This window comes from Boleophthalmus pectinirostris, unplaced genomic scaffold (assembly GCF_026225935.1).
Source record: "Boleophthalmus pectinirostris isolate CB_2022bp ecotype Guang Dong unplaced genomic scaffold, ASM2622593v1 HiC_scaffold_20, whole genome shotgun sequence".
Taxonomy (NCBI): Eukaryota; Metazoa; Chordata; class Actinopteri; order Gobiiformes; family Gobiidae; genus Boleophthalmus; species Boleophthalmus pectinirostris.
The window spans coordinates 30,288,212-30,303,620 of NW_026571153.1; the positions used below are offsets into that span (position 1 = coordinate 30,288,212).

General features: G+C 39.2%; 1 protein-coding gene across 1 annotated transcript in view; it reads left to right on the forward strand.

The window, feature by feature from the left end:
* Nucleotides 1-15,409, forward strand: part of nfxl1 (nuclear transcription factor, X-box binding-like 1) — a 34,751-nt gene that overhangs the window by 5,982 nt on the left and 13,360 nt on the right. Inside the window, exons 10-18 of the mRNA XM_055156609.1 lie at nucleotides 5-102; nucleotides 320-434; nucleotides 691-815; nucleotides 1,870-1,992; nucleotides 3,624-3,714; nucleotides 6,286-6,406; nucleotides 6,909-7,065; nucleotides 8,639-8,730; nucleotides 14,028-14,049. Coding sequence (XP_055012584.1) covers nucleotides 5-102; nucleotides 320-434; nucleotides 691-815; nucleotides 1,870-1,992; nucleotides 3,624-3,714; nucleotides 6,286-6,406; nucleotides 6,909-7,065; nucleotides 8,639-8,730; nucleotides 14,028-14,049 — 944 coding nt within the window. The remainder of the gene's footprint in view (nucleotides 1-4; nucleotides 103-319; nucleotides 435-690; nucleotides 816-1,869; nucleotides 1,993-3,623; nucleotides 3,715-6,285; nucleotides 6,407-6,908; nucleotides 7,066-8,638; nucleotides 8,731-14,027; nucleotides 14,050-15,409) is intronic.

The window sequence follows — 15,409 nt, forward strand, 5'->3', positions numbered from 1 at the left end:
CCAGAGTGCCAGCCCTGCCCGCGGGTGAGTGTGCAGCGCTGTGAGTGCGGACGAGAGAGGAAAGAGAGGCCCTGTGCAGAGCCGCTGTGGAACTGTACACAGGCAAGTGCTGCCACCTGCTGCCACCTACTGCCCAGTCACTGCACTAACAAACAATAGGTGTCATAGTGTTACCCAAGCACTATGTCTGCTACATGCGACAAAACTTTTATTTATTTAACTCATCATGGAAACTCTGAGGAATCCCCTGTGCTGTCTGAGTCCGGGGGTGAGGATGTATTTTACTTTATACTATTTAAACTGTATATTTGATTGACAGGTGTGTGGGCATCCTCTCTCCTGCGGGAACCACACGTGTGAGGAGGTGTGCCACAGCGCCCCCTGTCCTCCGTGTCCTCGCGCCGTCAACAGGACCTGCCCCTGTGGCAAAACCAGTAAGACCCACTCTACTTTTCTGCTGTTTTATAAATATAAATATAATGGAGCTCTTAGGTACATTTTAGCCATTTTGACAATTTTGACTATTTGACACTTTTTGTTTTTATCCATGTGCTTTGTGCTGATTAATAACTATATAATAATAATAATAATAATAATTTCTTTATTATTAACAGTTAGAAGAGTATTCTGTCTGTTTTAAGGCCTAACATAAAAGCATAATGAAAGACAAACAAATGTATTTTCTTGCAGAGAGCTCGGCGGGTTGTGCGGAGGAGGTGCTGCCCTGTGGAGACACCTGTGATCGACCTTTGACCTGCGGCAAGCACACCTGCTCCAGGAGGTGTCACCGCGGCAACTGTGACACCTGCCGACAGGTAACATGTAAACGTTATGTGTGCATTTGAAATAGTCCGTCTGTGTCTGTTAGGGATGGGCATTCGATAACATTTTCTTAATCGATCATCAGGAGAATTAACGATCAATTTTCGATTAATCATTAACATTTTTATATTAAAATGATCATCATTATTATTACTATCTGCACTACTAATCTGCATAAATAAACTCAACTTTACGACATAGAAACCATAACCACTCTAGAGCCACATCAGCCCATTTGACATTATAATGTGTTTAATGCAGCTTTTCGAATCTTAAAACCGCATGGCTAACTTGCATAAACTAAGCGAAGAAAAATACAGCTCTTGTGTCGCTGATGCAGTCAACTTCTGTCGGACTAAAGGACACGACTCAGTGGAATATAGGTTAGTGTGACCATATTTGCATTTGTCAAAACCAGGACACTGAATGGGGGGTGGGAGGTGGGGCCTCGTCATCGACATTGAGCTACTCTCACCTGGCAAAGCTTTTTCATGTTTTTTGATATCCTGGTGAGCTTTGAGGTTCCTGGCACCCCCACTGGACACCGAAACATATGTGCCTGCTTTACACACTGTGCACACTCCCACTTTTACCGACCAAGACGGAAAGTGGGGAATTTCTTGTGCAAGTCATCGTTAAATGCACATTTGCGCTTCGGCATGTTGCAGCTGACCGACTGTTTGTGTCTGCTCGCTCCTTCTGAGTGCAGAGAGAGCTATGAGAGACGCTCAGTTTAATGGCCCAATGAAAGGTAATGAAAACCTGGACATTTGCGTACCTTTATAAAAAAAAAAAAAAAAACCCGGACGGCCAGAACAGGATGTGGAAAACGGACATGTCCGGGGGAAAACGGACGTTTGGTCACCCAGCAACTTACATTCGGTTTGTCGATTAAAAAATAACGTAATCGATGAAATTCTTAATGATCAATTATCAATTAATCGACTAATCATGCCCATCCATAGTGTCTGTGCGGTTCTACATTTTGTCATGATCCGCTTTGTCTGCTATTATATTATTATTTTAACCCTGTGTGTTTTCTTGTAGGAGGTGGAGAAGGAGTGCCGTTGTGGAAAACACCGGAAGCTGATGCCGTGTCATAAAGAATATCTGTGTGACTCAAAATGCTCAAAGACACGAAGCTGCCAGAGACACCAGTGCAGACGCAAGGTACACACAAAAGACTAAACTAACACTCTCTCTCATCTGTCTTTAACATCAAGTTTGAGCTGACTCTAGCCTCACCATCTTTCTCTCTTGCCTGCTCCTCTCTCCTTTTCTCTTTTCTCTCCTTTGCCTCCACTTCTCAAGTTGTCAAGTATGTTCAAAATCCGAAATAGCCAATATGAGCTCAGAGGCACGACCATGTTTATTAAAAAGAAAATCAGAACAAACATTATGAAATTTTGTATATCTGTTAAAGGGGTGGAGCTCTGGAACAACTGTACAGAAAACCTAAAATTGTGTACCACTTTCTTTCACTTCATAAAGAAGTTTAAATGTTTAACTCTGGACAGATACATGAAATATGAGACTTAGTTTGTGCTGTAGTACTTTGTTGTTCTGTTACTGATTAGTTTGTTTCCTCCTGCTGTATTTATGAAGATGAACTGATGTCAAGATGAAGCTCTGACAAAGGAATAAAGGGTAGGCATAATAAGCTTAAGCTTCAGCCTGCACCTTTTCGGTCTGTATATGTTAAATATGACTGTTTATGAATTAATGTCAAAATATACCTGTGACCGAAATAAATAAATTAAATTAAAAAAAAACTTCTCCCTCTTTCTCTCTCCCCCTCGCTTTTCACTGCTCCTTCTCCTCTCTTTTGCCTCTGCCCCCCTCTGTTTCTTTGCTTTGCCTCTCGTCTCCCCCTATACCTCTCATCCCTCCCCTAATCTTTCTCTCCTCTCCTCTTCGCTCTCCTCTCCTATCTCGCCTTTTGCCTATGCCCCTCTCCTCTCTCGCTCCTTTTCTCATTCCTCATGTCTCTCCTCTTCTCTTCCTCTCCTCTTTCTTCTCTCCTCTCCTGTCTTTCCTTTCCTTTTACCTATTCTCCTCTCTCTCTGTCTTTCCCTTTGCCTCTCCTCTCTCTCCTCTTTCCTCATTCCTCATCTTTCTCTTCTCTTCCTCCCCCCTCTCTTGCGCTCAAGGTTGACCTTAAAAGCGTGTGATTCTCAGAACTGTTTGCCCTTTTGATTATTTCATTATCACCATCTCTGTGACATTTCCACTGAAACTGTCACATTTGATCTGCCCGCCCTCGGGAAGGATCCACATTTGGTCTCAAATGTGCCAAGTTTAGACCTGGTTTAGACCGAGTTTAGACCTGGTTTGTCATAGTGAGTCGTTTTTATCTAGTGACTAGGGTTGTATTATGATCATATTAGCGATTTTTAGGAAACTGTTCAGAGTCCACATTGTTAACAACTCCATATGAATTGCTAACAACACATAGAAGTCTAAACTTATAGGTACAAGGTTACAAAGGTTTGTTTTATCTTGGGCTTTTTTTTTTATTTTTTTTTTTTTGGAATTGCATATCTCAACTAATGCAATATTATCAGTTTTTTTTTTTTATCCATTCCAACTTAGAGCCCTAAAACATATCTTCAGGCACTTTACAAAAATGAGAGAAGACTGATTCCAAAATACACCTGTTTTAGTTTAGTCTTCTCTGACCCTCCCCTCTTACCCTGTGCTACTCTGACCTTTTCTTTTGCTCCTCTGACACCCTTCTCCGTCTCCCTTGACCCTCTCCTCTTCTGAGCCCCTCGTATGACTCTCTCCTCTTTCTTCCTCAGTGCTGTCCTGGAGAGTGTCCTCCCTGTGATCAGAGCTGTGGGCGTTCTTTGGGCTGTAGGAACCACAAGTGCCCCTCTGTCTGCCACCAAGGTATATCCTGGCCACCATGCCAGCCACCATATGGATATGGTGGGCTGCTGTATCAATATATCGCCAAGAGTATTTTTTGGTGTATTTTACTAAATTATTTTGTTACAGTGCTACAGATGATTTTGCCTTTATTTTTATTTTTTTTAACTGTGTTGAATCGAAAGTGCACTGTATCGAGATATGTATTGTATCATGGCATGAAAATAAGAAGATCTAATTATTATTTTTGGTTCCAAAAATACTACGGTATATACATTTTTTGTCAGTACTAGCTACTTCTAACATGGCCTGTGTTATCAGATGGTGCCACTCCTGTTCTGATGTTGATGTGGCCGTTTCCTGCGCTGTGATAGGTCGATTACTTTCGCTCGTTTGGTTTTGATTTTGTCGCATCACATCAGTGTTTGAACGATGTGATCTGATTGGATAAGAGCCGCAGCTGTGCAGAGGTCAGGGGTCAAATGAATATTTTCAGTAGAGAACAGAACATTAGCTGAAAAAAAGAAGTGGTGAAATATCATTGGACTGGATAGAGACATATTTTACTCTGACAGATTAGAGTAGGAGTGGTTGGAGTTGTAGTAGGAATAGCAGTATTATTCCTACTACTCATATATATATTTTTTTTAATTCTAAGGAGTTGTATTTAAAGAAGACATATTGTGCATGTGAATCATTGTTATAATTTGGACATTTTCAATTGTAATATTAATCTAAAACAACTTGGTTAAAGAAAAAAGTCCACTGACTTTCATGTTAGAAAATGATGGTGCCCAGTGGGAGCTGAAGTGGCCGTAAACATCATCACAACAAAGCACCGTGTGCTGTGGGCCCCTCCTATGGATAGATGCACATCAAACTAGAGCAGAGCATTTTTTCCTTATTTGGACCAAAATGACTACACATTTGAGAATGAAAGTACAGAACAGTGGACATCTTTAATATTTAAAGATATTGCTTTTTCAAATTAAAATTAATGATTATTTTTTAGAGTTTTTTCCTCCAAAACAAAACAATCATTGTTTTCAGTATTGATGTTAAAAAAACAACAACACTTGGGTCTGAGTAAAAACAGCTTTAATCCAATTTGAAGTTTAAATCAATTGCACTGCAGTCACAGGGCCATGTGTAACACAGGGACCTGCAGCTGATGCTCTGAAATCAGTGACATCAAGTTAAACTGTGTTTGTAATAGTTTTTGTTTGATTCATTAAAGATTTCCCCAAGGGCCAATAAGTTCAATATGACCACTGAAGACAATATTTTCAATTCTGACCATTTTCTGTAGTTTGCAGAACATGTGCAGAAAAAATAGAAAATTAATTTGAAAATCAATTTTTTTGAGGAAAAAAAAATAAAATCTGACAAAATCGCCCTGGAGACAGATAAACGTTTTATAAATATTATATACTGTAGCAAAAGACCTGGTTTATATACTATATTAAATATTGTCTTATTTGTAGCATTCTAACAATTTAAAGCCTGCATAAAAGTGTAAATACTGAATAATACAGGACCTTTAACAATAAAAAGCTCTCATGACATTTACAGAGAGCCGCCGTGTCGCTTCAAAAAACCAAACAAAAAACGTTATATCACCTTTTTTTGTTTTTTGTTTCTGTTATCTGTCGTCAGCCTTCTGTTTGTATGAGTCTCTCTCAAAGGTCACAGCAGCCAATCACATCACAGCATCTCACCTTATCGACCAATCACAGCGTGGCAATAATGAGCCCTTTTCCTTCAGAACAAAAGACGAAGTACAAAATGGCTCCAAATGTCAGCAATGCAAAACTGTTTTATGATGAGTTACTCACTCTAATCCAGAGGTCTGAAGCTTTGACCTGGTTTCATCTTTTAGGACAACTTTATTTCATTCTTTTAATCCATTCTTTTAATGATCTTTTCAGACTAGGGTTGTCACAAGTGTCCAAAATCAGATTCTAATCAATGCCAAAACTACTATTGAAACCAGGTACTCATTTGAGTATGTGTCGATACTAAAAAAAGCCACATTCACAGGACAGAAATGAACCTTTCCTCAGTCGATTTGAATGATCTTAGTATACACCCATGGACCACTATTATGGGCAGCTATAGGTATGTTAATGGCTTCAATTGCTGGCAAAATTTCAATTGATGCTACAACTATTTAGATTTTGGTCAAACTTCATATCATCAAAAGCCTGTACTATTTTTTTTAATAATAAAATTGTCATTGCCAATTATAATACAATGATGATGAAGATGACTGTTTTGGTAATACAATGTAATTTTTTACAAAATAATAGTTCTTTCTTTATATGTTTCTATGAGGTCTTAGATTTGTTCTGATAAAGCTCAAAATGGCAGTTAAACTGTTCAGGAAAGTTCAAATTTTGTCCTGTTAAAGTGATTTTTTTTTTTTTCACACACCGATACCTGCTCACATGAGTATCTAAAGTTTTGATTTGGATTATTTTTAGTATCAATTAGTCTTTAAATTTTGATACTTTTAACGACCCTACATTCTACATTGTTTGTTATTGATTTAGAAGTGTAACGTGTGATCTTTTGGTTGTGTTGATGTTTTAGGAGCGTGCTACCCCTGCCCTGAGACTGTGAAAGTGAGCTGCTCCTGTGGACAGACCGTCCTGGTGGTGCCCTGTGGGAGAGAGAGGAACACCAAGCCCCCCAGGTGTAAACAGCTCTGCAGGTAACTGGGACTGGACACTTTTAAAGGCCAACACACACCAGAGCAGTGCTGCCAGTGTGTGCCATCAGCCCCTCCAACCACCAACACCATATTCATACTAGGCAACGTGGGTGAAGTGTCTTGCCCTAAAGATACAAAAGGCAGGTTTTGCCACTGACACCTGCCGTCTCCCATCCAACTACTAACCAGGCCCCAGTTCAGATCAAAGTTCTAATCATGCAGGCGTCTACAGAGATGGCCTCTGCCAAGGGTCAGAGCGTCTCTGTCTGTGTGAGTTGGCCTTCAGTCATATTTATCTGGGCTGTTTTGAGCTCATTTTAGTTCCAGACAAGCTTCTTGCATCAGTTTCCAATGTTTCACTTGTGAATGAGCCACATGTTTTATGTAGCCAAAATGACAAACAAACATATTCACATAGTGGAGTAGCCTTCAGAGTTCCACCAGGACTGAAGCAGGTTTTCTTTCATGTTGCGGTCATGTTAAAGTTTGATCTCCTCTTCAGACGCCCTCCTGAGTGCCAGCACCCATCCCTCCAGCCTCACCGCTGTCACCCAGGTCCCTGCCCGCCCTGTGCCCTGCCCTGTGCCCGGCCTCTGAAGGGTTGTGAACACCAGTGCCCCCAGCCCTGTCACGACCGCGTCCTGGTGCAGTCACAACAGGTACATTCAAGTCTATACCATTTAAAGGTTGTATAGAGGATTTTCCAAGGAACGAGAAATCCAGCGACTGTTTGTTGTTTTTCAAATGTTGCGCATGCGTGAAACCACCCCCCCTCCTCCACAGCTCCCTATGTAGAAACGCCTCCTCCCACCTCCTCACGCCAGAAACAGGTTTGATTACAGCCGGTGCGCTGCACATGACTTGTAACTAACTACAGTGTTGGTTAGGCAAGGTGGAGAAGTGAGGAGCGGGGGGAGGGGGTGCGCAGAGATTTCGTGCGCGGAGAAGAAGTAAGGAGCAGGGAGAAGAGCGGAGAGAGGAGAGGGGAGCGGTGCGCAGAGATTCCATGCACGGAGAAGTGAGGAGCAGGGGGAAGAGCGGGGAGAGGAGCAGGAAAGGGTGCAGAGAAGGGTGCGCGGAGATTCCGTGCGAATGAACTAGCTACAACACGCAGCAGCAAGCGGATTCTTTCTTTGCCTTGAAAATTACGTTTTCAGACATAGGATATTGCTTTCGTGTCCTGAAAAACGTTTGACTAGCTCTTGGAAATAAAGTACGTTTTCATAATAAGCAGAAGTTGACCTGTCCAGGAGTAATTTGTGGACCAGTGCGTCAGTCTTTAGACCCTTCGTCTGCTTCAGTCGCGCCATCGCTGGAATGAATCTCCAAGAATCACCTTAGTTTGGCTTTGCTGCTTTTCCCCTTGTCTTCTTCTTTCAGCGACCTCAAAAACGGACTTTCTTTTGCGGCTAACTGCTCGTAGATTCTTGTCTTCCATTGCAACAAACTTTGTGCGAACTGCGAGGAAGACATAGGTCAAAAAAGCCGCTAAGAACTGTTGCGTTGGTGGAGTAAACAGCGTCTGTGCGTCTTGCGTCTGTGGACTGCGTGACATTCGTACGTAAACCACGTAATGGCAGCGCGCAGGCAAGTCAGTTAGGCTAGACACGTAGGGAGTTTGATTGACAGCCTATCAGCTCACAGATAACGAGGCAGTGCCGTTATCTATTGGCAAATGTTTAGCCCCACCACGTCCAGAGTTGATGAATTTTTATTCTCTTTTTTTTTTGGTCATCATAATTACAAGGCTACTGCACCTCTATAATGCTATCATTGACAATTGGAAACCAAAAAAAATCCTCCATACAACCTTTAAAAGGAGACAGATTGTGTCACATGGATTTTTTTTTTTTCCAATATTAAAACCATCCATATTTCCACTAAAACAGGCTGAACTGCATCTGTGTGCTTTGGTTCATTCGGTGCTTCTGCTTAAACCATAGTGCTGCCCTGTGATTGGTCAGTCTAGGGAACCAATCCCAAGTGAGTTCTTCAGCTGGACTTGAGCAAGACTGATTCTTTAGAGTTTGTGAATTCACAATAATCCTGCGAATTCATCTTGTTGGCAGTGCTAATTCTAAACAGGATGTTAATGGATCTGTTTCAATTCTTAAGCTGTTTTAGATCCATATTGCACACAATTTGCTGTTAACTAAAATGTTTACGAGAGCCTGAGAGGGTCTGACTAATTAATATGTGTTGAATATTGTGCTGTATTGTGTTGTATTATAGGTGCAGTTGGCTGGACCCTGGGAGCAGCCGTCAAAACCAGCGTTTGAGAAGAAGGCTCTGCCCTGTCCCCCCTGCCAAGTCCCTATCCCAACGTGAGTACCAAGACCTGGTTTAGACCTGGTTTAGACCTGGTTTAGACCTGGTTTAGACCTGGTTTAGACCTGGTTTAGTCCTGATAACTGTTTAAAACCGCATTTTAGTACAATTCTAAAACATGGGGTTAATCCAATTTGTTTTGTTAGCATTGCCAAGCGTCATTCACTTACACAATTCAAGCAACTCACATAACTGTAATTGCATTCTTTTGAGTTGATTTTTAAACATGTACTCAGTTGTAGTTGTATTTAAGTGTAATTACAGTCAATTACAATTAAAATAATAGAGTTACTGAGTAAAGCAGAGGCTCAGATTGGCCCAGTCCAGCTGTTCCTTTCTGTTCTTATTACCAGACAAAACCGCTCTGATTGGCCAAATCTCAGAGAATATGCTGACTGCAGTTAAAAAAAAAACAACTAATTATATTGAAAACTACTTTTTTAAAGTATTTTGTTATACCATTTAAAGAGGGGGTATTTTACTTCTATGAGGTATTAACTGCTAACACATAACATGTTTAGATGACCATGTTACCTTTTATTGTTTTGAAAATGTGCATCTGGCTAATGAAACTACTGCACGTCACATCAGGTTAGTGAAGTTGTTGGGTACAGTTTTGTATCATGTTTTTGTATATGTATGGAGAATTGTGTGGGAACCTGGGTGACATAGGCTTGTGGGCAGAGCCTTGTACTGAATCTTACATCTTCCGCACTATAGGGTGCACTTTAAATCCTTTAATTTCATCACCTTATATATAAATTTATTGGGGTGTCTTAGTACGACTTTATTAAACTACAAAGCCGCACCACTTGCAGTATTACGGCTCCCGTAGTCACGAGCATCGGGAGTAATACATACTGTGATTCCTTTTAATATCAAAATGCACAGCGCCAAGTGACTGATCTGCCAATGGATCATGGATGCCTGGGCTAAGGATCAGTATCAACTGTGGTCCGAGCTTTCACCAAGACCGGAATCATCACTGAGCTGCCAGGGAACAGTAACCACACTGACTCGGATAATGACGAGAGGGATGTGGACGTGTGGACGCTGTAATCACCCAACTGTTTGAACAATTATGAGTTATTGTGAATACACCAACAATTTAGCGTCTCAGACAGTATTTTTTTACTCGTTACAATTGAACAAAGTTGAAAGTTATTGTGAACGCGTTAAATAAAGTTTGACTGACTTATATAGTCTAACTGTTGTGTTTCGTTTAATGCGCCTTATAGTCCGGTGTGGTTTATATGTGAAAAAAGCTTGAAAATAGACCATTCAATGACAGTGCGCCTTATAATCCAGAGCGCCTATAGTGCGCAAAATACAGTAAACATAAAGGAGGGTTCAAAAGAGGGCCAAGGAAAGATCGCTAAATTACTTAAACATGCCTGAAGAGATGTCATCCACGTGTGTTTTTGATGAGGGAACAACGTTATAACATGGTAGAAATTTTGTTTAAAGGTGCGCTGTGTAACTTTGCTTTCTATGTGCTTTATCTTAATGTTTCACAGAATGACATTCAATCTTTCTATCTTCATGGAGAGTGGAGATGCTCACAGTCCGAATGTTTGTTTTTCTAGGTATTTTTGAGCTTTAAGACCCCCTGTAATTGAATAAATGTAAACTAGAGCTGTTTAATGTCATACTGTGGAACATTCTAGGCAGGACAGTGACATATCCATAGAAACAAGCAGGTGACGGACGGCTTTTAAGTTGCGTGAGCCAGTTCAATAATATCTCTTTGTTATATTTAGCTGTTTGTGCATGTGTGTGTTGTTGTATTGTGGTGCAGCAGAAAGACCCCTGTTGGTCGTATAACGCTGGACACAGCTGTGGACACACATCTGGACTTTGGCTTCTCTCACATCTCAGTTTTCTTTCAAATAAACTCACGCACTTCACTGTAACGGCCAAAAAACTGTACTTTGCAAATGACGCAAAAGAAAATTAAACCATTAAAACAGTGAAAACACAAAAACCACAAGTTCTATTGACACAGAGCAGTTACGCACGCTGCAAAAATAACTAGACAAGTTCAACCTTAACTGGTCTAAACATGTCAAAACAAAGTAGAGACAGTCTACACGAATTTAACTGGAGACTTGGATTGCTTCAGTATTTATACTTTGCATTGACGGCACGCTGGGGGGGTTCTACATGTATCTCTATTGGCAGAATAGCAGTTACCATGGTGACACAATGCACACACTGTCAAACACTGTCAAAAAGTTGTAAGATTGTTTGAAAACTCAAGAAAAAAACAGAAAATCGTTATAAACAGCAGATTTTCAGGAGCTTGTCAATATGTGCGTTTGTGGTCCTGTTTAGAAGTTTGATTTTCAACAAAAAAGTGAGTGTGACTAACTGAAAAATGTCACAAATCAGCTCACCTGTTGTAGTTCCAGCTAAATCAACTATTTCTTGTGTTAAAATAAAGATCTGCTTAGGGCTGTTTGATTATGGAAAAAATCATTATCACAATTATTTTGGTCAATATTGAAATTACGATTATTCAAACAATTATTTTTTTGTTACACAATGTGTTTATTCAGCATTTCTCTCTCTAAAAAAACACTTTATTGATAATTTATCCAAAACTTTCAAACTGAAAATAAATATAGACTACAAATACAGCTCTGGAAAAAAATAAGAAACCACTGCAAAATTATCAGTTTCTCTGATTTTACTATTTATAGGTATGTGTTTGAGCAAAATGAAATTCTTTGCTTCATTCTATAAACTATTGACAACATTTCTCCCAAATTCCAAATACAAATATTGTCATTTAGAGCATTTATTTGCAGAAAATGACAAATGGTTGAAATAACACACAGCTTTCATTCGTTTTGGCATGTTCTCCACCGAGATGAAGATGACCTTACTCCAGTCCTCGATGGTCCAATCCTTATGGTCTTTCGCAGACCTCAGCCTGGCTCTTTTTTGCTTCTCATTGATGAAAGGGTTTTTTCTAGCTTTACATGTCTTGAGCCCTGCCCCTAGGAGCCTGTTTCAATCCATTCTTGCTGTGCTGTTCACCATTTCAGACAAAAAAATGCAGTGGTCTCTGATTTTTTTTCCAGAGCTGTATGTACCTTTAGGGCAGTTTTGCAATATATAAAACAAAATACATAAAATAAATAAAATGTACTTAATAAAGCATAGAAAAACATAAATGTATAAAAAATAAGCTATATATTTACAATTTCTATATTTAAAAAATTAAATAAATATATGTATTTATATTTTTTTTAAAATCCCCAAATAAACTGTTCAACATTATTACTGAAACGATAAAGTTTATGGCATTAGCTGTAAATTATCAATATCTATGACGTAAGATTTCAAGAGGAATTATTAAGAAGAAAAAGAATGGACAAGAAGAAGGTCTAACCCACAACCTCTATACTGAGAGGAGGTGACAGGCTAACCACTCTGCCACTGAAACACAGGGGGAGGTGGTGTGGGAGCTCAGGATCATACAGATTCCAGAGGGGCACTTCTGTCACTCTTAGTTAGATTAAGAACCCACAGATCCAAAACATAATTTATGTCACAAAAACAAGATTTTTTGTAGTAGGTCCATTGTAGAGGTAGGAGTGAATATAACAACTATGCAAAATGAAATGCAATGATGGATTACAGTAAGGCCATATTATAGAATTGGCTCACAAAACTTAATTACTAGATGTAAACAGCAGACCTATTTTATTTTACCCTCTCAAAGTTGTATTTGGAGTGATTTGCGCATGTTTGTGTGATCTGTGTTACACAAAATTGACTCTTGTGAGCTTTAAGCCATGTTAGAACATTGTTACTTCCTCAGAAATATACCTGGAGTTGTTTTGTTTCTTTCGCATATGTTTGAATATCGTATTTTCCACACTATATGTGCTCTGGATTATAAGGCGCACTGTCATTGAATGGTCTATTTTCGAACGTTTTTCACATATAAACTGCACCGGACTATAAGTTGCATTAAACGAAACACAACAGTTAGATAAATCAGTCAAACTTTATTTAACGCATTCACAATAACTCTCAACTTTGTTCAGTTGTAACTTGTAAAAAAAATACTGTCTGAGATGCTAAATTGTTGGTGTATTCACAATAAGTCATAATTGTTCACACAGTTGCTTGATTACAGCGTCCATCACGCCCACATCCCTCTCGTCATTATCCGAGTCAGTGTGGTTACTGTTCCCTGGCAGTTCAGTGATGATTCTGGTCTTGGTGAAAGCTCGGACCACAGTTGATACTGATCCTTAGCCCAGGCGTCCACGATCCATTGGCAGATCGTGGTGTAAGTGGCTCGGTGCTGTCTCTCTGTCTTGGTGAATGTGTGTTCTCCTTCTCTCATCCACTGCTCCCACACAGCTCACACTTTCACTTTATAACAGCTTTGAGTTTAAAGTGGGCGTTGTTGCATTTTGATATTAAAAGGAATCGCAGTATGTATTACTCCTGATGCTCTTGACTACGGGAGCCGTAATGCTGCAAGTGGAGCAGCTTTGTAGTTTACTAAAGTCGTACTAAGACACCCCAATAAATTCATATATAAGGTGCTCTGGATTATAAAGCGTGCAGTTGTTTTTTGATGAAATTAAAGGCTTTTAAGTGCACCCTGTAGTGTGGAAAATACGGTTATCCTCTATTAGACTATCAACATTTCCAAGATCAAAATGCTCTATTCCACTTTGTGATGTCATGAAGCGTTAGTTTATAAGTTAACAGCTGTCCTTAAGTTTACCTTACCTTTAGTTCAGTAGAGATTGGCAATTCTAGGACTGAAAGCATCCAAATGATTCTAGGGAAGGTGTATGGAAATTAAAAACACAGTGGAGCATTTCCTGTATTGCCTCATGACATCACAAAGTGTTTTCTGCTTGAGAGAAGAACTGAGTCAAAATATGCAGGGATTCTGTGTTAAACATGTGTGAGTGAAACAAAACACAACTCCAGATATTTGTTTGGTGAAGAAATAGCATTGTAACATAGATCAGAGTAATATGAGCTCTTTAAAAATCAACAAAAATAAAATTAAGCTAAAAATATCTACTCAGTTACAGTAACGTGAGTATTTGTTACTTTTCTCCTTTGCTAAATGATGCTTGGCAATGGTGATAAAACAAGTTGCTTTATCCCATTATTCATCTCTGTCTGAATTATGCAAAAATGTGGCTGTAAACATATTTCATTGAGGTAAGAGTACGACTTCACCTGTTCACTGTGTTGACTCATTGGGAGTTTACTGAGAATGTGCTGACGCCATTTTGTTTTTGTTTTCCAGGTCGTGTTTTGGAGAACACGAGGTCAGTTTAAATTAATCTTTGTTTTTGTTCTGTGCTCTCTGCTTTTCTTCATTAAATCTGCAATAAACCTTAACGTAGGAAAAACAATTAAATAAGGATAATACTTGGCAGCTACGAATACTGTCGTTCATCACCGAGCCAATCAATCAGATATAATTTAATGTCCCAGGGGGAAATTTGTTTTGGACAAAGTGCTGAACATTTTCAAAACACACAGAAAGGACAAGAGAGACGCGGCATGTTAAACAGGGGGTTTAACGGCCACAGTAACTCTCCACATAAACCTCATTGGTTGAGTGGTCAGATGCACTAACCTGTGCTGACTCAGGTTGGCTGTGCGCTTCCAGCTCCCACACATGAATGCTGTTGTTGTGTCCTTAGGCAAGACACTTAACCCACCTTTCCCCCAGTGTCTGTGTACACTGCTGTGTGGACGCGTGTGTGATAAAGCAATGTTTTTTGAGCTTTCCACCATCAACATTGTTCCCTCATGAGAAACGGGCCTGAAGAGCTTTTAGATGTCGTCCATGCATGCTTGAGTAATTTAGCGATCTCTCCTAGGCCTTATATACACAGATCAAAGGTAGAGCATCAACAATGAAAATGAAATGATAAAACATGTTAATATGTTGTTTTCAGTGAACGTAGCATTTTCAAAGCAAATAATAAAAGGAAACATGATGATCTAAGTATGGGCAATTAATCAAATTCATTTGATTCATTTGGATTCTCAAAAAAAAAAAAAGCTAAATCGTGAAAGCAGGGAATATTATGAATTAAACAAGTTTACTCATGACTTTCTTTCTTGGAAAGCAGGGATATTGTGCAGTTACAATTAGATATCTACAAATGGAAGTGAAGACAGTTTACAATTTCTTAAAGTGCATATGATAAGAATGAAAATGTAAAGAACTTGACATATGTGAAAGACTTCCAATAAAATCTATTAAAAACGTAACTGGTCTCGGGTGTGCAAAAAATTTTAAATTTTTTGGCCATATTGCCCAGCCCTCGTTAATGCTAATGTTAAAAACCACAAGTTTAGCGAAAAGAATAATTTGCTAAACTTATTGTTATAATAATAGTAACAACAATAAATCTTTATTTGTAAAGCACTTTTAAAACAACATTTACAAAGTGCTGAACAAGCAGCAAAGAACAATACAAAAAGCATAAAAATTGCCTACAGAAGGCAGACAACGATGCAAACAATTCAGTTAATTAAAATAAAATAAAATTGAATAAAAAGAAATAAGGGATAAAATCAAGCTAAAAGCAGCTAAAGGAAGGCCAACCCATAAAAATTAGTTTTAAGAAATGATTTAAAAGATGATAATGATGGTGCGAGCCTTATCTCCTC